The 22,661-nt window shown below is 38.4% G+C and overlaps 1 protein-coding gene across 1 annotated transcript in view; it reads left to right on the forward strand.

Annotated features, from left to right (window-relative positions):
* The window catches only part of LOC132403327 (homeobox protein prophet of Pit-1-like), a 95,719-nt gene extending 73,058 nt beyond the window's left edge, over positions 1-22,661 (forward strand). The window contains exons 4-5 of the mRNA XM_059986777.1: positions 18,606-18,835; positions 22,134-22,661. Coding sequence (XP_059842760.1) covers positions 18,606-18,835; positions 22,134-22,529 — 626 coding nt within the window. The 3' untranslated portion in view covers positions 22,530-22,661. The remainder of the gene's footprint in view (positions 1-18,605; positions 18,836-22,133) is intronic.

Here is a 22,661-nt window from a genome sequence, read left to right on the forward strand (position 1 = left end):
GAAATCATACTATAGGTTAAAAACCTCCGAGAAGCACCTGCTCATTGATAATTTAAAAAGCAAAATGATTTCCAGAGTTACTTTTGTACCAAAGAGGATGTAATTGTGTTATTGATTTTGCCATCAGTTAAAATAGACACAGGTGTCTATCTTATTTTTCACTAGTCATCTGTATGATTGGAATTGATTGATGGTTCCTGTGGGTACACCTATTACAATAGTATTTGCATTAAGTGTTGCAGAGGCCTAATTATCCTTTTCACAGGTTAAAAAGACAGGCTTATAAACTTCATAAAATATTGTATCAAAACACCTGATCCCTCTCAACAGAGAGAGAGAGCATATAGTCCTGATCTCTCCCTGTTGATTACTTTTGTGGCCAGAATTAAACTGTCGTAATGACTTCTCTTTCAAACCCAGTAATGCTAATTCCAATCATTCTCAACACTCTTGGCTCCTTCTTTTCTCTGTTTTAGCTTAACCCTGATAGGTGAGGATGACTTTTATTTGCAATTTGCCAACACCAAGTTCTACAGCTCCATCATCTCTTTTAATCCCTGTGCTGACTCTGGCTGATCAGGCTGCAACATCAGACTGCACATTCATCCTCACTCACCCCGTTTCCTCTCGATCGCGATGATGTCAACTTCTACATCAGCATTATTATCAGTATTTATGTATACCTCATCCAATACTACTGAAATGCTTATCCATGGCACTTTTAGTTCCATAATGAACCACTTAAAAGCTTTCCTAATCTCTAAGCTCCCTGTTCCATAAGCTTAAATTGCATCCTGAAACTATTTTGCCGGCATTCCATCCTGCATGAATCCAGCTCCTCTGGCATACCTGTCATTGCAACTCCACACTGCCTCTCTGATTACACTGGACAAAAAATGTTTTCATAAGTTTTACTTCCTCAGAATTTTTTGGGTTATGATCGAATGCTTGTGCTGAACACAAATTTAGAATCGTCCTGTGTTTATGATTGACCACCTAAAGCCTTACACATGTAGGAATCTGGAGAAACAAGAAAGTAACTTTTATTGACTATAATGCATAAAATACATATTGGTGCTGACTCTTAGCAATAATTCCACTAAGCTAAAAAGGTAATGTTGCTGATTTTTATTCATACTCAGTGTCTGAGGCCTCTTGCTTAAGTGTTCAACAAAAATAAAACAGCCAGCACTGATGGATTCTAGTTGCCCTGATTCCTTTCCTCCATGATTGTAATGTCCTGCTGAAATCCTTCACCATGCTTGTCACTGACAGCCCAAGATTTGCAGGGAAGATGTCTAATTGGGAATGCAATAAATGTGAGGAGTCCAGACTTTGTCTTCATCAGCAATTTCACATCCAAAGTAGAACTCATAGGCTTTCTTAATAAGAGCAGTCATGCTCCGTCTTTGAGATTTAAGCATATACTCACCAGGAGTACAACAGAAAGTATCATTGTTGAAACACCGGTAAGACATTTTGCTATCACAAACACTCTTGAAAATACAATTGCTTTATTATAGTGAGTGCACACAGATTGCTATGCATGTAGAACATGCATATCAATGTGATCATATACCAATATAAATGTGAATGTAATGCAGAAAATGGTGTGTGCATGAACCTTTTATAGCTTTTCTAAAACTTGTCCTGCCATGCAGCATCCGTGCTGCCAAAGCATGACCAGGCATGCATGGACAAGATAGAAAATGTTAAGAGTTACATTGTGGGCATTGTTTTAATTGACTTAAATTATCAGTATTAGAATCAGGTTTATTATCATTGGCATGTATTGTTAAATTTGTTAACATAGCAGCAGTGGTACAAAGCATGATAATATAGAAAGAAAAAAGTACATGAGTAAATGAAATACAGTAAGTATATATTATAAATAGTGTAAAACAGAAATAATATTTTTGAAAACGTGAGGTGGTGTTTATGGGTTCAATGTCCATTTAGGAATTGGTTGGCAGAAGGGAAGAATCTGTTCCTGAATTGCTGAGTGTGTGCCTTTGGGATTCTGAATCTCCTTCCTGATGGTAATAACGAGAAGAGGGCCTGTCCTGGGTGATGGGGGTCCTTAATATTGGCAGCGCCTTTCTCAGGCAACGCACCTTGAAGATGTCTTGGATACTACCCATGATGGAGCTGACTAATTTTACATTCTCTCCAGCTTACTTCAATCCCGTGCAAAAACACTCCCCCCACCATACCAGACGATGATGCAACCAGTCAGAATACTCTCCATCTGCAGAAGTTTTCAAGTGTTTTAGATTGCTATCCAAATCTCTTCATACTCCTAATGAAATATAGCCACTGCCTTGCCTTCTTTATAGCTGCATCGATATGTTGGGACCAGGTTAATATCTCAGATATCTTGCCACTCAGGAACTTGAAATTCCTCAATCTCTCCACTTCTGATCCCAGTCAATTATTCTGAATTGATTCTGATCAATTATGAATTGAAATAACAAATATAGTTGATTGCGTTAAAAAATCTTGCAAGATTGGGTAATTTCATGGTGATTTTCATGATAAACAACTCAAGAGCCATAAGATACACCCAAAAGAATTCAGGAAGCAAAGTCTTTGCTGTTCAGTGTTATCTAAGTCTCAAATAATTACTCATCTCTTGTTGAAAACTTCTGTTGATATTTGTATTTCAGACATTCTATCAATTTTCTTTAGCAGAGATTGTATTTAGGCATCATATAGAGCATAAAACACTTGACCTCTCAACTTCTGTGGGGGGTGGAATTGACAAGAATCTGGAAAGTATGAAATAGGATTAGTGGAGATGGGTGCTTAGTGGACAATGTGGCTCAATAGGCCAGTGTTTCTTAAACATAGAAAACCTACAGCACAATACAGGCCTGTCAGCCCACAAAGTAGTGCTGAACATGTCCCTACCTTAGAAATTACTAGGCTAGGCTTACCCATAGCCCTCTATTTTTCTAAGCTCCATGTACCTATCCAAAAGTCTCCTAAAGACCCTATCATATCCACCTTCACCACTGATGCCGGCAGCCCATTCCACGCACTCACCACTCTCTGAGTAAAAATCTTACCCCTGACATCTCCCCTGTACCTACTCCCGAGTACCTTAAACCTGTGTCCTCTTGTGGCAACCATTTCAGCCCTGGGAAAAAGCCTCAGACCATCAACACAACCAATGCCCCTCATTGTCTTATACACCTCTATCAGGTCACCTCTCATTCTCCATCACTCCAAGGAGAAAAGGCCGAGTTCACTCAACCTATTTTCAAAAGGCATGCTCCCCAATCCAGGCAACATCGTTGTAAATCTCCTCTGCACCCTTTCTATGGCTTCCACATCCTTCCTGTAGTGAGGTGATCAGAACTGAGCACAGTACTCCAAGTGGGTTCTGACCAGGGTCCTATATAGCTGCAACATTACCTCTCAGCTCCTAACTTCAATTCCATGATTGATGAAGGCCAATGCACCATATGCCATCTTAACCACAGAGTCAAACTGTGCAGCTGCTTTAAGCATCCTATGGATTCAGACCCCAAGATCCCTCTGATCCTCCACACTGCCAATACTCTTACCATAAATACCATATTCTGCCATCGTATTTAAACTACCAAAATGAACCACTTCACACTTATCTGGGTTGAACTCGATCTGCCACTTCTCAGCCCAGTTTTGCATTCTATCAATATCCTGCTGTAACTTCTGACAGCCCTCCACACAATCCACAACTCCTCCAACCTTTGTGTCATCAGCAGTCTTACTAACCCATCCCTCCACTTCCTCATACAGGTCATTTATAAAAATCACGAAAAGTAAGGGTCCCAGAACAAATCCCTGAGGCACTATACTGGTCACTGACCTCCATGCAGAATATGACCCATCTACAACCACCCTTTGCCTTCTGTGGGCAAGCCAGTTCTGGATCCACAAAGCAATGTCCCCTTGGATCCCATGCCTCCTTACTTTCTCAATATGGGGTATCGTATGGGGTACCTTATCAAATGCCTTGCTGAAATCCATATACACTACATCTATTGCTCTTCCTTCATCAATATGTTTAGTCACATCCTCAAAAAATTTAAAACTTCTGTTCCATTCCGCAGCAATTTATGACTATCTCACATTGACAGTTGAACTTATAATTTGTCAAAATATTTAAACAAACACGTTGCATTTTTGTTTTTACTTTTTTCCATTTTAAGGATGTGATTATTATAATTAAGGAATTTTGTAATATTTAATTTCTAGAAGAGTAAAAAGGTGTCAACAAAATTTCACAAAATTGCATTTTCTGGCATGGTGGTCTTCAAACATTTTGACAAGATAGGATTGCTAGCCCTTCTCCTTTCACCGCATCCATGGCAGAGCTAATAAGATAATTACTTGATCCTTATCATTGCTTTTATGTTGGACCTTTCTGTGCAAAATTGGATGCTACACTTCCCACATTGATAAAACATTTGACTAGATTTCAAATGACTTCAAGAGCTGTAAAACTCTTCGGGATTGCCTGATTTTGCCCACAACCTTTCCTGTGCTGGTGACTCCCCAAAATTCAAAGGAACTTTATTATCAAAATACATATATGTCACCATATACTCCCCTGAGATTTTCCTGTGGGCATTCACAGCAGGGCAAAGAAATACAATAGAATTAGTGAAAAACTACATACAAAGACAGACAAACAGCCAATGTGCAAAATAAGTTAAAATGTGCAAATTCAAAAGAAGTAAATAAATAATACTGAGAACATGAGTCATAGTGTCTTTAAAAGTGAGTCCATAGGTTGTGGAATCAGTTCAGTGCTGACGTGAATGAAGTTATCTATGCCAGTTCAGGGGCCTGATGTTTGAAGGGTAATAACTTTTTCCTGAACCTGGTGGTGTGGAACTTCAACACTATATATTCCCGCCCCCATTTTCGTCGCTGTAAATGTTTGAGGGAATATAGCAATCTTTGTCCAACTCTATTTTATAACAACTTATTCCAGGCCATTAGAATCGTGTCATAATATCGAATAGTCTTCCTTTTTTTTCTCAAGACTGTTCCAAAACTATTGTCAACGCGTCAACTTTCTTGATATCAATCAGACCTTGATCAATCTTAAGATTAGACAAAGTTTTTGTTTGGCTCGAGATTTATCGTTCTTCATTTTAAATTTCGTGCTCTTATAACTTGCTTGATTAGTCATACATTTTTCCAATGCAATCCATTAAGAACAACATCTCAATTAAAACATTTTTCGTCTCCAGCTTTCACGATCTGCCTGCAGGCTGTTGGATTAGACCATGTTAATTGCAAATAGTGCAATTCTCCTCGTCCTTCAATCGATTTATATTTAACGAATTTTTTTAAACAGCAATCTTCTATATCTATACAGAAGCAATTAGCTGTATTTTCTCCCATTAATTGCTCTATAATTAAAGTTCAAATGCGATTTCGGTCCTGTCCTATCGCAAACTAAACATTTGATGAATCTCGCTCAAGTCGTTAAATTTTAAAGTAACGTTATCTGCATCTGTCTTCATTCTAGCTTGTTTGAACAATTATACTTTGATCTAAAGATAAAATAACGACGATAAATCCATAGCTGGAAAGTTGTTTTCTAATTCCGTGTGTGATGTAGAACACTTCAATAGCATGAAATTACTGCTAATGAAACTTGCTCCCTTTGTTTATTTTTTCCGTTTACGGTGTTGCCACGATCGTGAGGAATTAATGGCCGAAGCTGTACCAAATATTGTAAACGTATTAAATAAATATTATTATATTATTATAGTAATCTTAACAAAAACAAATGCACAGTTGCTTTAACATGATAACCCATAATGTGCATTTTTATCCTTAACATGTTGTCTCTTGGTATCGCAGATAATAGTCACTAAATACCATATAAGGACATATGAGTACATGCAATGATTCATAGTAATATCATGCAGATGTTTTCCCCTGCCGTGTATATCACTAGTCCATTGCTGCATTTCACTGGAAACATACAACTGGTACGTGTTTAGAAAGCATACGTTTTCTTCTTCATGAAGAAAAACGGGGTAATTCCATGCTTGATTACAACCTTGCGGCTTATTCTAATAGTTATAGCATACATGGAAGGGAAAGTGAATCTCCAATCTTGCCCATGTCTACTCTTTCTCCTTTGGGAAACAGTTCTGTCTCACTGGAGCACTTCATTTTGTAGATGCCGTTGGGCTGGAGCGTGACATCAGGGTTCTTAGAGCGCAATTAGCGTTTCACAAAAAGGATGCTTAGTTTAAAGCCCAGGCCTATCCAACAGAGTTCTGGCATACAACCACCCACAGAGATTCCCCTGACTTTCCAATACCACTCAGTTTACCAGCGATCTTTAATTATTCGAGTTAAAGCATTCGCCCTTTTCAGTAGCCTTTGCATCATGCCACTGCCCGCCTGTAATAGAGGAACCTGTATTCGGTGTTATTTCGAGCCACTTTCATTAGCCTTGGTCGACGATTGGTTGTTCGGGCCCGGTGGACCATGATGATGTCATGATGCCACCAGGTAAACTTGTCAAACTGGGGTGGAGAAGGTGCATTCCTCGGAGCTGGAGGATCAAGATTTTGCAGCATCTGGCTGCTCCCCCAGAAAATGAAAATGGCCCAAGAATTGCAGTCAATCAGCGGACGGGAAGGTAAAAGAAAAGGTGATGAATTTCTATCCCTTTTTCCAGATCACACCAATTCTGTCAATTCAACGACAGGTAAGTAATATGAACTTAGCCGTGCTTTAAACGGGAGTAGAATAACGCAATTATACAAAGATTCGTGTAATACTTAAATCATCAATCGGCGATACAGTTGCTTTCAGTGTTATACATACAAATGATAAATAATCATACACAGAAAAGATGTATGTGATGTTCATATAATGATTCATTGTAAAATTGCACATTTTCCTCAATTGTCAGGCCCTTAAATTAAATCGGAGAAAAATACGGACAATATATAAAGGCATGCTCGATATTATTTCCTATAAAATGTCTATTCTAAACTACACTTGCCGTCCAACTTTTGCCCTTGCTCATAACTCCGTCTCAAAATTAAAATTCCATTTATTGTTTAAAGCTCTCAAAACGAAGCTAGTTTTAAAAACAGCATGTGAAACCATATAAATTTAAAATGTGCATTATATTTTGTGTGCTTGATTTGTAGGGAGTAAACCGGAGGTTTACTTTTGTCAAATACAGCATTTGAAATGTACCAGGTACCCGGAATTTTGAATAAAAGGCAGGTTGGGATTACGGGAGTTATAATGATAAATTCATCTGGAGTTTTTAGGACCGTGCACCATCTCAAAATAAAACTTTCCAATACAATGAAGCACACCATATTCGCATATTCCTCAACCGCCCGACACAAGGTATATAGTAATTTTCTTGCAAGTGATATAAAACAATTCTGTATATGAGATGTCAATTATATCAAAATGGTCAACATTAGGTTCCGCAAAAGCACTCCCCAACAACATGTAAAATGGGTTAGTACCCAATTTGCAATAAAGAGTACCTACTTGCTGGAAATTGGAACAGGAGTTTACATCTGTAAATGCTGTGGAATGCTGGCACAGTTTTCACTACAGTTTTGGAAAACAAGTTGGGTGTGCTAAATACCTTACCCAAATATATCATGTATGTTATCAAAATTAACTAGCTTTTGACTGAAAGCTTCGTATATTGATAGGAAATATTTCTAAACTCAAAAAGAATTTACATCTTAGATATCAGCCAATACGTTATTCACATAAAAGTTATCATTATGGTCTACAAATACAATGGAGTCATACAAAGTAATATGTTTTACATTCCTAGCAACTAAACTGCAGAGGGTCAAGATTGTCTGGAAGAACTTGTGTGTACGCTGACTAGACCTCAAACTAATTTCAGCATCAGCTGATAACAGTACACTGAGTTTGAATAAGAGATAATAAATGCGAATTCTTTTTTGACAGAGTTCGGTGATATCAACATTAGAACTGTTGGCAAGCCGCTTCACCTGCACTTATTGCTGGTAGTCATAGTCACACTTCAGACAATGCTCTATCATTTCCTAATTTATCATAAGTCATGGGCAATTGCCTTTGATTTTCTGATATACATTTAGCTGGAGATGACATTCTCCTTTGCCAGATACCTGCATCAGTGAGGAAAGAGCACAATTCTTTAGTTAATTCCTTTAAAGAGTTGGTTCTGTCAGTAATGATCTGAATAGCATTGTGTCAGAAACTGATAGAACATTTGGATATCTACTTGAATCAAGGAAAGAGTTAGTGCAGAAAGGGGGTGCTAAGGTAAAATTGAAGGCAAAGGGCTAGATGGTGTAATCCTGCTTTTATGTTTTATGTTCATATAATGTGTCCAATGGAGTCTTTAAACACTTTTAAATAGACAGAAAAACCATAGTTTTATACCACACATAGGTTTGAACCTTGGGCAGCTCCAACTACAGTAATCCTTTCCGGAGCCTGGCCTGCTTACAGTGTCAGTTTGCATTAACTTTCAAAGACGGTAAAACTGATAGTACTCGCACAGATTTTTGCATCCTATTATTAAGGGGGCAAAAGTTTTTTTATATTCATCTGCTGACAAAAGAGCAGCAAGTATTCAGGTATTATAATATACTAATTTCAAGTCTTAGGTAAAGTTATGGACAATGTCTTTGGTATGAATAATATTGTAACATTGAGGAAATGTTGAGTTTTATACAGATCAAACATTACATATTATCAATTCTAGCACATTAAAATACTAGTTATTTATACTGATAACATTATTACATAATTTCTACTTAAAATGCATTGAGATATTTAAATATACTGATAATGAAAGTTCACTTTTATCCAATATAGTGTATTTAGAAGCATTAGGTACTTTAGACACAGGTCTATAGTAATACATATTAAAGACATTATATTTTTATTACCAAATTATAAATAAGTCCAAAACAAATATACATTTAATTAAAAAAACAAGCTGCTGGAAGAAATCATCAAGTGACATTTCATCTTGACTCAAAATATCAATGATCCATTTCTCTCCAAAGACGTTACCTGAACTATTAAGTTCCTCCATTAGTTTGTTTCTCACTCTAGGTTATATCATCTGCAGTTTCTTGTATCTCTACTGAATATTATCATAGTATTAATATTGTAGATTATTATTGGCTGAGATGAAAAGCTTATCTATTAACTGATTATTTAGTGTGTTATTGAAAACTCATTACAATAAAATTGTGGAAAGATTCATGTCAAATTTTTAAAATTTTCAAAATTTGTAGGAATATTTCCATTATTCAAGCATTGAAGCAGTGATAGCGTACCAGATAGTAAATTATGACTGTTCTATCCTTAATATTTGAAGTCACAAGAATACAAAATTCAATTGGAATGAATTCATCTTTAAAGAGAACCTACCAAAAATTGGTAACGAATATACATAAATGCAATTTGATTAAAATTCAGATTTTTTTATTTAAAGAGTGAGATCGCATGAGGAATTTCTTTTTGCTATTTTCTGTTAAACTAAGTTTCTGTTTTAGTTTTCCAATCAGGAAGCAAAGATTGTTACAAGACTGCCATCAGAAATGGCAATATAATGTTAAAAAGTCTCCTATGAGTGTGCTAACCGCAGAGTTTCATCATAACCTGTTGTAAGTGGTTGATAATATTTATTTGAGCAATGTTTTTTTGGTAACTGTGGCATTTTGCAACATAACAGCTAATAACCTCAAGGCAACCACAGAAATATGAACACTTCAAACTTTTAATTCATAACACTATCATATTCAAAGGTTGCAAGTGCACTTCCAAATAGTATAATCAGAGATTTGAAGTGATTAAACAAGAGATTCTGCAGATTCTGGAAATCTAGAGCAACAGACACTAAATGCTGGAGGAACTGAACAGGTCAGGCAGCATCTATGGAAATGAATTAACAGTTGATGTTTCAGCCAAGACCTTTCTTCAGGAAAGAGGGAAGATGCCAGAATAAAAACAAGTGGGGGAAGGGAAAGAGGGCTAGCTAGAAGGTGATGGGTGAATCCAGGTGGATGAGAAAGGTAAAGGGCTGGAGAAGAAGGAACCTGACAGAAGAGTAGAGTGCACCATGGAGAAAGGGGAGGATGGACAGCAGGGGGAGATGATAGGCATGTGAGGAGAAGAATTAAGAGGCCAGAGTGGGGAATAAAAGAAGAGGGAAGGATGGAGGTGAACAGACAGGGTATGATATTTCTGTTGCTTGTAGGGTTATGTGCCAGGATTAGTAGGGAGGGATGAATGAATAAGGTAATCACGGAGGGAACACTCCCTGCAGAAAGCGGAATGTAAGGGGGAGTTAAAGATGTGTTTGGTAGTAGGATCTTATAAAATATGGCAGAAGTTGTGGAGAGTGATGTGTTGGATGAGGAGTCTCATTGGATGGTAGGTGAGGATAAGAACTCTATTCCTGTTAATGCAGCAGGAAGGTAGGGTGAGTGCAGATACGTGAGAAATGGAGGAGATAACAGCATCAATGGTGGAGGAAGGGCAACCCCATCATCCTGGATGTCCTGGAAAGGAAAGGAAAGCTTCATCCTTGTATGTGTGGCAGAAATGAAGGAACTGTGAAAAGGGATTAGGATTTTTACAGGAGGCAGGGTGGGAAGGGATAGTCAAGACATCCATGGAAAATGATAGGTTTATAAATTATGTCAGTAGATGGTGGTCTCCAAAGATGAAGACAGAAAGAGTGAGAAAGGGAGGAAATGTGTCAGAAATGAACCAAGTGAATTTCAGGGCAGGGTGGAAGTTGGAGGCAAAATGGATGAAATTGTTTCATGGGTGCATGAAACAACACTAATGCAGTCATCCCTGTAATGTAGCAAGAGTTGGGAAGCATTATCTGAGAAGGCATGGAACATGGGCTGTTCTACATAGCCAATGAAAAGGCTCATGCGGGTGCCCTTGGCTACCCCTCGAGTTTGGAGAAAGTCAAAGGAGGAATTGTTGAGGATAAGGACCAGTTCTGCCAGATGGAGGAGGGTGATGGCTGGGTCTTTTGTTAAGAAAGAAGTAGAGAGCTTTAAGGACTTGATGGGAGAAAGAAATGTATGGGGACTGCACTTCCATAGTGAAAATAAGGTAGTCAGGGCCAGTGAAATGAAAGTTGTTGATGAGGTTAAGAGTATGTGAGGTATCATGGATGTAGGTGGGAAGGGACTGAACCAAAGGGGATAGAATGGAGTTGAGGTATGTGAACACGAGTTCAGTGGTGCAAGAGCAGGCAGAGGAAATGGGACCACCTGGACAATCAGATTTGTGGATCTTGGGTCGGAGGTAGAAACAAGCAATGCAGGTTAAGGAAACAATGAGTTTGGTGGTAGTGGAAGGGTGTTCCCCAGAGTCGATGAGGTTAGTGATGGTGTTGGAAACAATTTTCTGATGGTGTGGAGTAGGGTCATCATCAGGAGTTAAGTAAGAGGAGGTATCTGAGGTGAGTCTGCCACACTACAATAACACCCACTTTGTCTGCAAGTCTGCTGATAAGGTTGGGATTGGGGTGGAAAGAGTTGAGGGCAGTGTGTTCTGAGGGGATAAAGTTTGAGGAGGAGAGCAGAATGTTGAAGTTGAGTCAGTTGAAGTCTCGTCGGCAATTAGAGATGAAAAGGTTCAGAATAGGCAGAGAACCAAATTGAGGTGACCCAAGAAGAGGAGGAGGGTTGTAGACAGTAGAATGGGTCATTCATGTGGCATGGGAAATTCTTGCCAAAGAAATGGGTTAAGAGACGGAGAACGGGAAGAAGAGCTTGTGGTGTTGTGGCAGACACAGAAGTTGCAAATGTGAATGTGAATGGAACCTGATTCTTTTCAAGGTGAAGCCTCACATTTTTCATTAACATTAGAACCGTGTAGGGGAGAAAGATGAATGCCTTTAATTTGGTATTTTAAGTAATGTACTTTGTACAATTTGCAAACAAAATTAATAATGTAATATTACATTTAATATCACTCATTTTGCTGACAGGACAGTTGAATGTATTGTAGGTGGGTTTCAGAACCACTGTTTACCTTGTTATGTGTAAAAATCTAGATCTGCACACAACTGGAAACACAAAGGTGAGGATAATAGCACAATCTAAATAGCACATAGAATAATACTTCTAAAAGACATTGACTAATTAGATCAGATGTAGAAAAAAATTAGTGATCTTTGGATAGATAGAATTTAATGCAGTTAAATTTGAAATGATGCACTAGGAAAGAATACAGACAGCCTGCACCACCACCCAGCCACTTGATCCCCTCATTCTTAGTATTCTGGAGGTAACATTTAATTCATATTTTTCTCATGCAAACTTTCACCCCTCCCTTCCCACCATTTCAGGACCCAAGCAATTCTTTGAAGTGAAACAGCAATTCACCTGCACTTCTTCCAATTTAGTGTACTGCACCTGGTAATCACGATGTATTCTTTCCAGTAAATTGGGTTGGGGGTGGGGGGAGAATCAAATGCAAATCAGTGGTTTGCTGAACACCTCCATTTAGACAAATGTGACCTGGAGCTTGCAGTCACCTATAGTAGTGTCACAAAGCTTTACAAGATGGGATAGGCCCTTTAGCCCTCTATGTCCTTGCTGATCATTTTTGCCTATCTGTTCTTATCCCAGTTCAGTCCATATCCTTCTATGCCTTGTCTCATCAAGTGCCCATCTAAATGTCTCTGAAACCCAATGATTATATATGATTCTACTACTTCCTTTGGCTGCACGTTCTCTGATATCAACCTATTTCTGATTAAAATACTTACTCCTCTACTCCCCTTTGAAATACCTTCCTCTCATCTTAAGCCTATGCCTACTATTTGATACCCTTAGAATGGAGAGGATTATGACTATCTGAGCTATGAATGCTTCTTTTTATGCCATATACCTTTAGCAGGTCACTTCTCAGTCTCCTTAACTCCGGGTAAAACAAGCTCAGCCTATCCAAAGGAAAGCCACAACATTTGGGTCTCTGGCACTGTGTGATTTTGTGATTCCGAAGGAAAGTGGGGAGAAGAGGTGATCAATAGTGATTGGTTGGTTAGGGGAATAGGCAGGAGATTTGGTGGATGAGAACCAGAATAAAGGATGGTATGTTGCTATCCAGGTGTCAGGGAGGCGGGGATGAGCAGTCAGAAGCTGTAGCCTATAACAGTACTAATGGCATAGGTAAGAAGGGTGATGAGATCCTACAAAGGAAGTTCAGCCGCATTGTATCTGAAATGCTCCTATGCACTAGCCTTCGTTATGGTGCAGCTTGAATTTCCTTTTATATATTATTTTAATTTTGTACTATTTGATTCATTCAACACTTGGATAATAGATTTCCTAGCGATGAGTTAAGAGAATGAGAAGCTTTTGATCCTGTTGCAACAAATTTTGAATTTGGAAAAGAGAGTATTTTATGACTGGCAAATAAATACTCAGCTACTATTACGAACTATGACAAAAGTGTTGCCTGAAAAATTTGCAGCAATATTGTGATTTAGAATTTGTCATTTCTGATAAATTTAAGAGTGGTTCAATTAAGATGTTTACTGATACGTTGAACTATGTGCTTAGAAACAAAGAACTTAAAGAATTCTTGTTGATATCATTGATACATTTCAACCTTCTATTGCTGACTGTGAATATGGATTTAGTCTTATGAATTCAATCAAATATATATCCAGAAACAGACTAGGAAAAGGAACATTTGGATGATCTAGTGAGGATTAAGATTTATCTTTCATCTGGATGCAAAATTAATCTATCAGTGTTTATAGACAATGGATTTGTAATAAAAAGAGGAGAAAATGTTTACAAAGTGTTAAAGATTTTCTTTGTTGCACTGCATTTTATTATACCCTGCAATCAATAAATAAAATCACAAGTATGTGATTTTTCAATTTTCATTCTAAATATTTGTAGTATGCTTATCACAAAAAAAAACTGCTCTGCAGTTTTCAGGCCATGTAAAAATTTCCTATTCAGAGCAATGGTTGATCTGCATAGCTGGAAAGCAAAATTAGAGGGAATGCTGAACACACAAAGTCACCCCTGAACTGCAGAAGACAGATATCCTTATGCAAAGGTTTACTACATCACCCTGGGAGCTTTAAAGTAGAGTTGCAGGGGGATGGGAACCAGAGGGCCAGGGCAGCTATTGGAGAGGTTGGGGGGGAAAGTAGACATTAAGCCTACATACAGAGTCAGGAACTGAAAAGTTGAGCATGGTGAGACTTATGTACTGAATTGTATCTATTTCCGTGCAAGGAGTATGGTAGGTAAGCCAAATGAGCTTAGAGCACAGATCAGCACACCAAAATTTGATATTGTAGCCATTAACTAGACTTGGTTGCAAGAGGGGTAGGACTGGCAGCTTAATGTTCCAGGGTTTCAGTGTTTTAGACATGATAGAGGGTGGTATTAAAGGGGAAAGGATGGCATTACTTGTCAAGGAAAACAAGGAAAATGCCACAGCAGTGCTCAGCCACGACAGACAGGACAGACTGGAGGGTTCGTCTACTGAGGATGTATGGGTGGAACTGAGGAATAGGAAAAGGATGTCCATGTTAATGGTATTATGTTGTAGGTCTCCAAATATTCAGTGAGATTTAGAGAAGCAAATTTGTAATGAGAAGGCAGACAGTTGCAAGAAAAATTAGGTAATGATAGTAGGTGATTTTAACTTTCTACATATTGGAATTCACATACTGTAAAAGGACTGGATGGGATAGAGTTCATTAAATGTGAACAGGAAAGATTCTTGAATCAATATATAGATGTCCCAACTAGAAGGCGTGATACTGGATCTCCTAACAAGGAAAGTGTGTCAAGGGCAACACTTTGGACTTGGTGATCATAATTCCATTAGTTTCACATTAATTATATGAATCTCAAACCTGGTTGAGATTCTAAATTGAAGATAGACCATTTTTGATGACAACAGAAAGGTTTTCTATATATTTCTTGGCTCAGTGTTCATTTACATGTTTTTAGTCCTTTGTAGTCATTGGAACCTTTTTATGTAAGAAATTTACCTAAAACCAGTCACTGTCATAGTGTACTGTTGATTACTATCTTCCCCATTTATCACATTTTCAATATAAATCTCAGTTGCCTTGTTCCAGCATATTGCAGTTGGTCCTGCAGATAAGTTCAATTATAGCTGGTTAAATTCTTACCATATATCTATAGATATTGAGAGTACCTGGACTTATCAACCTGAGGTTAAATTCTTTCTTTACAGTTAGATGAGATATGTAGCCACGAGGATGGAGACTAAACTTTATGGCTGGCAAATGGAAATTCAATATATATTTTTAAGAATTTGGTTAGGAACGTTGTTCTGTGGTATTATCAGATTTCTGAGTCACTCAGATATCTACTGACCAAGGACATGTAACACTGCAAAACAAAGTTTTCATTACATATGTGAATATTTTATCTGTGATTCTTTAGATCACTGGTTCCTAAGAAATACTGTTTGACACAGTGTGCATAAAAGGCGGCTTACTAATGAGTTTGCACAAAGCTCAGTGTTACATTCTAATGCATTAGAATATAATGAAGTACAGTATTACATTCTAATTCTAAAGTCTGTTACTTAGGCACAGTCACTTGACTTTTCCTGCTAATCAGTAGTGCTGGTAAGCACATAGCCCTTTTCAGACAAATTATTCTCTGTCGGTTTTGTTCTCCCTACCTGAAAAGTCTAGCTGCAGGTCTTGTTCACTTTCTCACGATATTAAATTATATGAAGTAAAACCAAGTGATTATCAGATTCCACATTCCCAGTAGCTTGGTATAATGGCTATGGTGAAGTTTAATCCCTGGATCCAGAGGCTGAATGAGTGTTTCCACCGCCAGCATCACGTCTGGTTGAGCAATCAGAACCTGGCTAGTTCTGTTCTGTTTTTTGAAGCCAGGGCTTGACCTATTGTCAAATGCAAAGCTTATACCTCTTTATACTCATGTTATTCTACTTACAAAAGAAAGAGAAAACAAAAATCAATCTCTTTGGATTGCATTTCTTCACAATTAGAAAGTGTACTGCACTACTAGACCTTCAGCTGTTTTCAAGATGGAAATGGAAATTATCAGTTTGCAAATGTCCTGTGTGTTCTTTCTTTACTTAAGCATTTTGTTCCGCCTGTATTCAGATTCATTTTTAAAGAACAGTAGAAAAGGAATAATGTTGGAAATTTAACTTTGATCATTATTTTGAAGAGACTGTTTCACAAATGGGCATGCTGAAATCTACCAGAAGTTGACTATTGGATATATGGTTCAGACCATCCATTTTAATACTTAAGGAAATTACTTAGTTGCCAAAGAATATTACTGCTTCTATTATTTTTCAGTCCAATGCTATGCAACATCAATAAATAATAAGCTGCATTAAATTATTCAAGTCCATGATTATCAATTAAAATTCTTAAACTTGTGCAAAGAATCTTAATTGTAATAATTAGCAGTGATATCAAAAAGGTTTATAGAAGTGGAACAGCAAATAGAAGGACAACTGGTGAAAATGACATCTTAATCACGAGTGTGATCTCAATGTAACATCTTGACAAACTGGGTTCTAAACCACATTTTTACATTACTTCTGCTGTTCCTTATTCTACATAAAAGTAACTTAAATTTGTGTTTTTTTTTGTAAAACACCAAAAATAACTGGAATATATTGCAATTATTCACTATTCAATTCTGGAAAGGGGCTACAAAACAATTTGCATATGTAATAGCTCTATTACTTGTTCCTACAAACTGGGCCCTAGCTATCAAAAACAACATAGTGGGAGGAGTAATAGTGCCACAGAATGGCTCTGTTTGCCAACCACCCTGTTATTTTTATCAGTTAGTTTTACATTTGCAAACATATTGCTATCTAACTCACTTACGATTCTTATGTATTCACTGGTATATATATATTTTTAATTTTCTTGAAACATTGATCTGGAGAAGTAAACTCAGTGTATGTTGTCACTCTTTGGACAGGTTAGGTTCACAAGAACGGTATACAAGAGGAACTTCAGTTACCTGGAAATAGAGAAATATGGGTTGCCCTGTTTTGAGCAGATTATATTTAGTCATCGGCCTAACTAGCCACATGTCTGTGGAAGACTTGAGCTCCAGTCCAATTAGCATGGATGAAATTCAGTAGGAGCGGCAGATTGTTACCCTCTTCCAAAATTTTGGTGAACTTGGTCCCATTGCTCCATTATATGAAGTTCAATGTGAGAAAGTTAGTGAAACAAGGCACACCCAGTCAAGACAAACTGTGGCATTCTGGAACAAGACATCTCCGTCAGGTCATACTTTAGCCACCAGACCCTAGGAAACCATAGGCAAAACCTATTATTTGGGTAAGCACATGAGTAGGAAGGATGTGAGCGCATAGAGAAGATGCAGGAGAGGATCACCAGTACATTGCCTGGGATGGAATGAGGATAGAATGGAGACATTAGGTCTGTTTTCCTTGGAGCAAAGAGGTAGTGGCAATATGATTCTGGTAGATAAGATTATGGGGGATATAAATTGACTAGAATGAAGGAAACTTTTCCCTATATCAGAGGTAGACAAAACAAGAGCAGGTATCTTTAATAAAAAGGGATATGAGATTCAGAGGGGATATGAGGGAGAACTCAGAGTGTGGAGGGTATCTGGATGCACTACCAGAGTGATGGAAGCTGTGTCGCTGATTAGCATCTAGAACGTCACTAGATAAGAACTTAGGCAAAAAAGGGTATAAGCCTCCTGCTGCTCAGCTGGAATTAGTGTGGATGACTGTTCATGGTCTGCATGGAAGTGCTAGGATGAATGGCTTGTTATCATGCTGTATCTCTCTGACCCTATACTCAATGAACTCATCATCTTTTCCAGATTTGGGAGGTTAGTTTACAGCCTATTTTCATTTGCACTGGTTAAATACGCAACTGACCTAGACATAAAGATAGTGGTGAGGTGGAGGTGCAGTTTGGTGTACTGCAGTTGTTAATAAAAATCATCACTTTACAAATAGGCTAAGTCAAATAAGAAAATATCAACCATGCCTGACTATTTTGGCTGCCAGACATTATGATGTCCATCTTCTAATTCTATTATACTAGTATTTTCCCCGTGCCTTGTCTTCATCCACTCCAAACTTACTGACATAATACAGTCCATGAATGTGATAAACCCACTTGAGTGGAGCATATTACAGGGTGCTCAGATGTCCATGGAATCACACAACTAACTGCTAGGTTTTAATTAGGATTGTTTTTTTAAAAGCTTGCATTCCTTGCTTAATTATAATCTTCTAATATGTAAATGGCATTTCATTTATTTTCAGAACTGAGAAGTGGGTTATGATAAAAAGGTCACCCGTGGGGTAATGAAGTGTTCGAGTAATGCAAACTTGGGTATCCATTGTCAGTAACCTTTAAAAAGATACTTATATTTACAGTATGTTGAAAGTGCATTTAGAGATTACTGACATGAATCATTGACTGTGCTTCTCCCTTCACAGATGTTGCGTGGCCTGCTGAGTGTTACCACATTTAGATTTTATTTTTAGACATTTGTTTCTGATTTCAGTTGACAGCAGTACTTACAAGAAATTCTCTGAGAATTCAAACTCCTGCCTGCCGGGCAATTTGCATGGACAGGCCCACTACCCAACACCTGCACGCCGACGTCACCGGACCACCTTCAGTCAAGAACAACTGGAACACCTGGAGGCTACTTTCAGTAAAAACCATTACCCAGACATCTACTGTAGGGAGGAGTTGGCAAAGATTACCAAACTGAATGAGGCACGCATACAGGTCAGAGTTAACGGGATTCAATTTGTGGATCAATGCTAAAATGCACAATGATGGCTATGAGATAACATTTTAAAGCAGCTTGTGATTTGAGCCACTAGGGGAATTACTTAATGTCATTTGGGTGTTGTGTAATGAATCGGTTTTGATGCGGGAGCTTAAGGTAAAGGAAACCTTAAAGAAGCAGTAATCATGATAGAATTCACACTGCAATTTGAGGGCGAAGCTAAAGTCAGAAGTATCAGTATTACAGTGGAGTAGAGGAAATCACTGAGGCATAAGAGAGGAAGCGGCTGCTAGAAGGGATGACAGCAGAGCGGCAATGACTGGAGTTTTTGGGAGCAATTTGGAAGGTTCAGAATAGAGACATCTCAGAGAAAAAGGATTCTAAAGGCTGATAAGTCAAAGCTACACAAGAGCAAAAGAGAGGGCGTATAATAGAGCAAAATATAGTCAGAAGTTAAGAGGATTGGGAAGCTTTTAAAACCAACAGAAGGCAACTGAGAAATCCACAAAGAAAGGATGATATATAAACAGTAAAAGAGAGGCGAGAGTAGATATTGAACTGCTAGAAAATGATGCTAGAGAGTGGTAATGAGGGACAAGGAAATGGCAGGTGAACTAAATAAGTATTTTGCATCAATCTTCATGATGGAAGACACCAGCAGATGCCAGAAGTTCCAGAGCCAGGGGGCAGAAGTATGTAGTTGCCATTAATATGAAGGTGCTTGAGAAGCTGAAAGGTGTGAAGGTAGGTAGTCACATGGACTAGATGGACTACGCCCCAGGGTTTTGAAAGAGGGAGCTGAAGAGATTGTGGAGGCATTAGTAATGATCACTCATGTGCGGCACCTTCTCAGAGACTTTGAGAAAATCCAAGTACACTACATGCAACAATTCTTCTTTATCTATCGTACCTGTTATTTCCTCAAAGAATTCCAACAGATTTGTCAGGAAAAAATTTTCCTTAAGGGTACTATGCTGACTTTGGCCTGTTTTCTCCTGTACCTCCAAATACCCCAAAACCTCATCCTTAAAAATCAACTCCAACATCTTCCCAGCCATTGAAGTCATGCTAACTGGATTACAATTTCCTTTCTACTGCCTCTCACCCTTCTTGAAGACTGGATGATTGAAGGATGGTTTTATGGCCAAGGTTGCAGATAATACAACAATAGGTGGAGGGGCAGGTAGTGTTAAGGAAGCAGGGAGGCTGCAGGACTTAGACAAATTAGAATAGGTAATGAAGCAGATGGAATACAGTATTGGGAAGTATATGGTCATGCATTTTGCAGAAGGAACTTGAGAGTCCTCATGCAGGATTCTCTAAAATTCAACTTGCAAGTTGAGTCAGCAGTGAGGAAGGCAATAGTGATATTAGCATTCATTTCAAGAAGACTAGAATATAAAAGCAAGGATGTAATGCTGAGGCTTTATAAGACACTGGTGAGGCCTCACTTGGATACTGCGAGAAGTTTTGGGCCCCTTGTCTAAGAAAGAATGTGCTGATATTGGAGAGGGTTCAGAGGAGGTTCACAAAAATGATTCTGGGAATGAAAGGGTTATCATATGAGGAGTGTTTGATGGCTCTGGGCCAGTACTCACTGGAATTCAGAAGAATGAGGGGGGAAATCTCATTGCTACCTATTGAATGTTGTAAGGCCTAGACCAGGGGTCGGCAACGTTTACCACTGAAAGAGCCAATATGGACCCATTTCCCACAGAAAAGAAAACACTGGGAGCCACAAAATGAAATAACACTGCATACAACTGGTTTTTTTTGCCTTTATGCTATGTATAAACAAACTATAATGTGTTGCATTTATGAAATTGATGAACTCCTGCAGAGAAAACGAAATTACATTTCTGCATGCAACAAAAACATTTTGAACTCCGAAAAAAAGACGTTGGGTTGAAGGTTACTCTGTAGGTAGCCTACCTTGGATCGAAGAATTAAAAGAATGCGCGCACTGGCGGGTGTCAGGCATTGGCAGTTGTGATGTATATTAATAGCGATAAAAAAAAAACGTTGTAGCGGTGTGCTACACGCAGCGCTAAAATAAAGACTGCAGTCAAAGATAACTTTATTCGAACTAAACAGCCTTGCTTTAAAGCCTCCCTCAACCCGTCCCCGTGGGCGCAGATGCTCCAAAAGACACGTACTCACAAACCCCCGTAGGCTATCTCCCTTAGCCAGAACGGTGGCTAATTGTGAGCCGGTTCGGATGTGCCAGGAAATGGTGTCTCCGCAAAGTTTTCAGATTGTACAAGATCACCATAATCTTCAAATTTCGAATTACATTTCAAAAGCTAACAAACCACGGGGAGCCGCATCACAGAGATCAAAGAGCCGCACGTGGCTCCGGAGCCGCAGGTTGCCGACCTCTGGCCTAGACAGAGTAAATGTGAAGAGGGTGTTTCCTATAGTGAGGGAGTCTAGGACCAAACAGTACAGCCTCAGAAAAGAGGGATTTAGAACAGAGACGATAAGGGATTTCTTTAGCCAAAAGGTGGATCTGTGGAATTTGTTGGGCTGGAGGCCAGGTCATTGGGTGTATCTAAGGTGGATGTTCATAGATTCTTGATTAATCGGGGTGTGAAAGGTTACGGGAGTGGGGCAGGCAGGAGAAAGGGATTGTGAGGGAAATGATTAGCCATGATGAAATAGTGAAGCAGATTTGATTGGCCAAATGACCTAATCCTGGTCTTAGGGTATATGTGAAATTTTACACACCACGTATGATATGCATTTTTGTATTTGTATTCTCATTATATGATTAACAGTTCCATGATTATAATATGATTTTCATTTCATTAACTTTTTCCATGTAATGCCACATTGTTATTTTACCCTTGAACTTTCTGAAACATTAATTCAACGTTCCTAAATTTGAATATTGTGATGAACAGAATCTGTTCTTGCAAATGCTTAATCAAGCCCATAGATGAGCCACGGAATCAATCATGATTTTTTTGTTGAAACTCATTGTTGTATCTAGTATAGTGGTCATTTTGGGGATAATTCACTGGGAGCTATTTAAAGAGAGAAGCAAGTTATATAAACGTAGATACCACCTTCGATGTTAGATGGCACCAGGATCAAAAAGCTGGGTATTAAGCAGTCAAGGCAATGAGATAAGATTGGATAAGTTTGTGCAATAATTTTAGTACTCAGTTAAAACAATAGCAGAGAATCAAAAGTTTCTGCTGCCTGTATTTATTTAGAAGATCATTGCATTTGCAAATGTAAAAATATGGTGTCACTTAGCAAATAAATTGTAATGAATTCCTGTTCTTTCAGGTTTGGTTTCAAAACAGACGTGCCAAGCATCGGAAACAGGAACGTGCCATTCAGAAGTCAATTCCTCCCACTGTTATTTCAGCTTGTGGAGGTCTAATACCTGCTGTTTGTCCCATGTCTACTTCATCCAGACCTTACCAGTACCCACACACCATTAATCATATGTCACGGTTCTCTTCGATGGCAACAAGCGGCTATGGCTCCCCTTCAGCTGTCAGCCAATTCACCTATACCAGCACACATGCACATTTGGCCTCTGCACCTCCTGCACCACGCCAGCACGAAGACTGGTACAATCCCCTACGCTCCATTAACTCTCCCACAGCTGGCTTACCTTCATCAATGCTTTCCCTGGGACCCATGCCAAGTCTGGATCCACAAACACACTGGAGCTAATTGCTAAATGCAAAAAAAAAGTCTTGCTTTGCAAAATAAAATCAAGATTGTTTATTAACCCCATTTATTGGTTATATCCCCTAGTTATCTGTTAACCATGCACTAATTTAGAAAATTATATATATGCAAATG

The sequence above is a fragment of the Hypanus sabinus genome, chromosome 12 (assembly GCF_030144855.1).
Source record: "Hypanus sabinus isolate sHypSab1 chromosome 12, sHypSab1.hap1, whole genome shotgun sequence".
Taxonomy (NCBI): domain Eukaryota; kingdom Metazoa; phylum Chordata; class Chondrichthyes; order Myliobatiformes; family Dasyatidae; genus Hypanus; species Hypanus sabinus.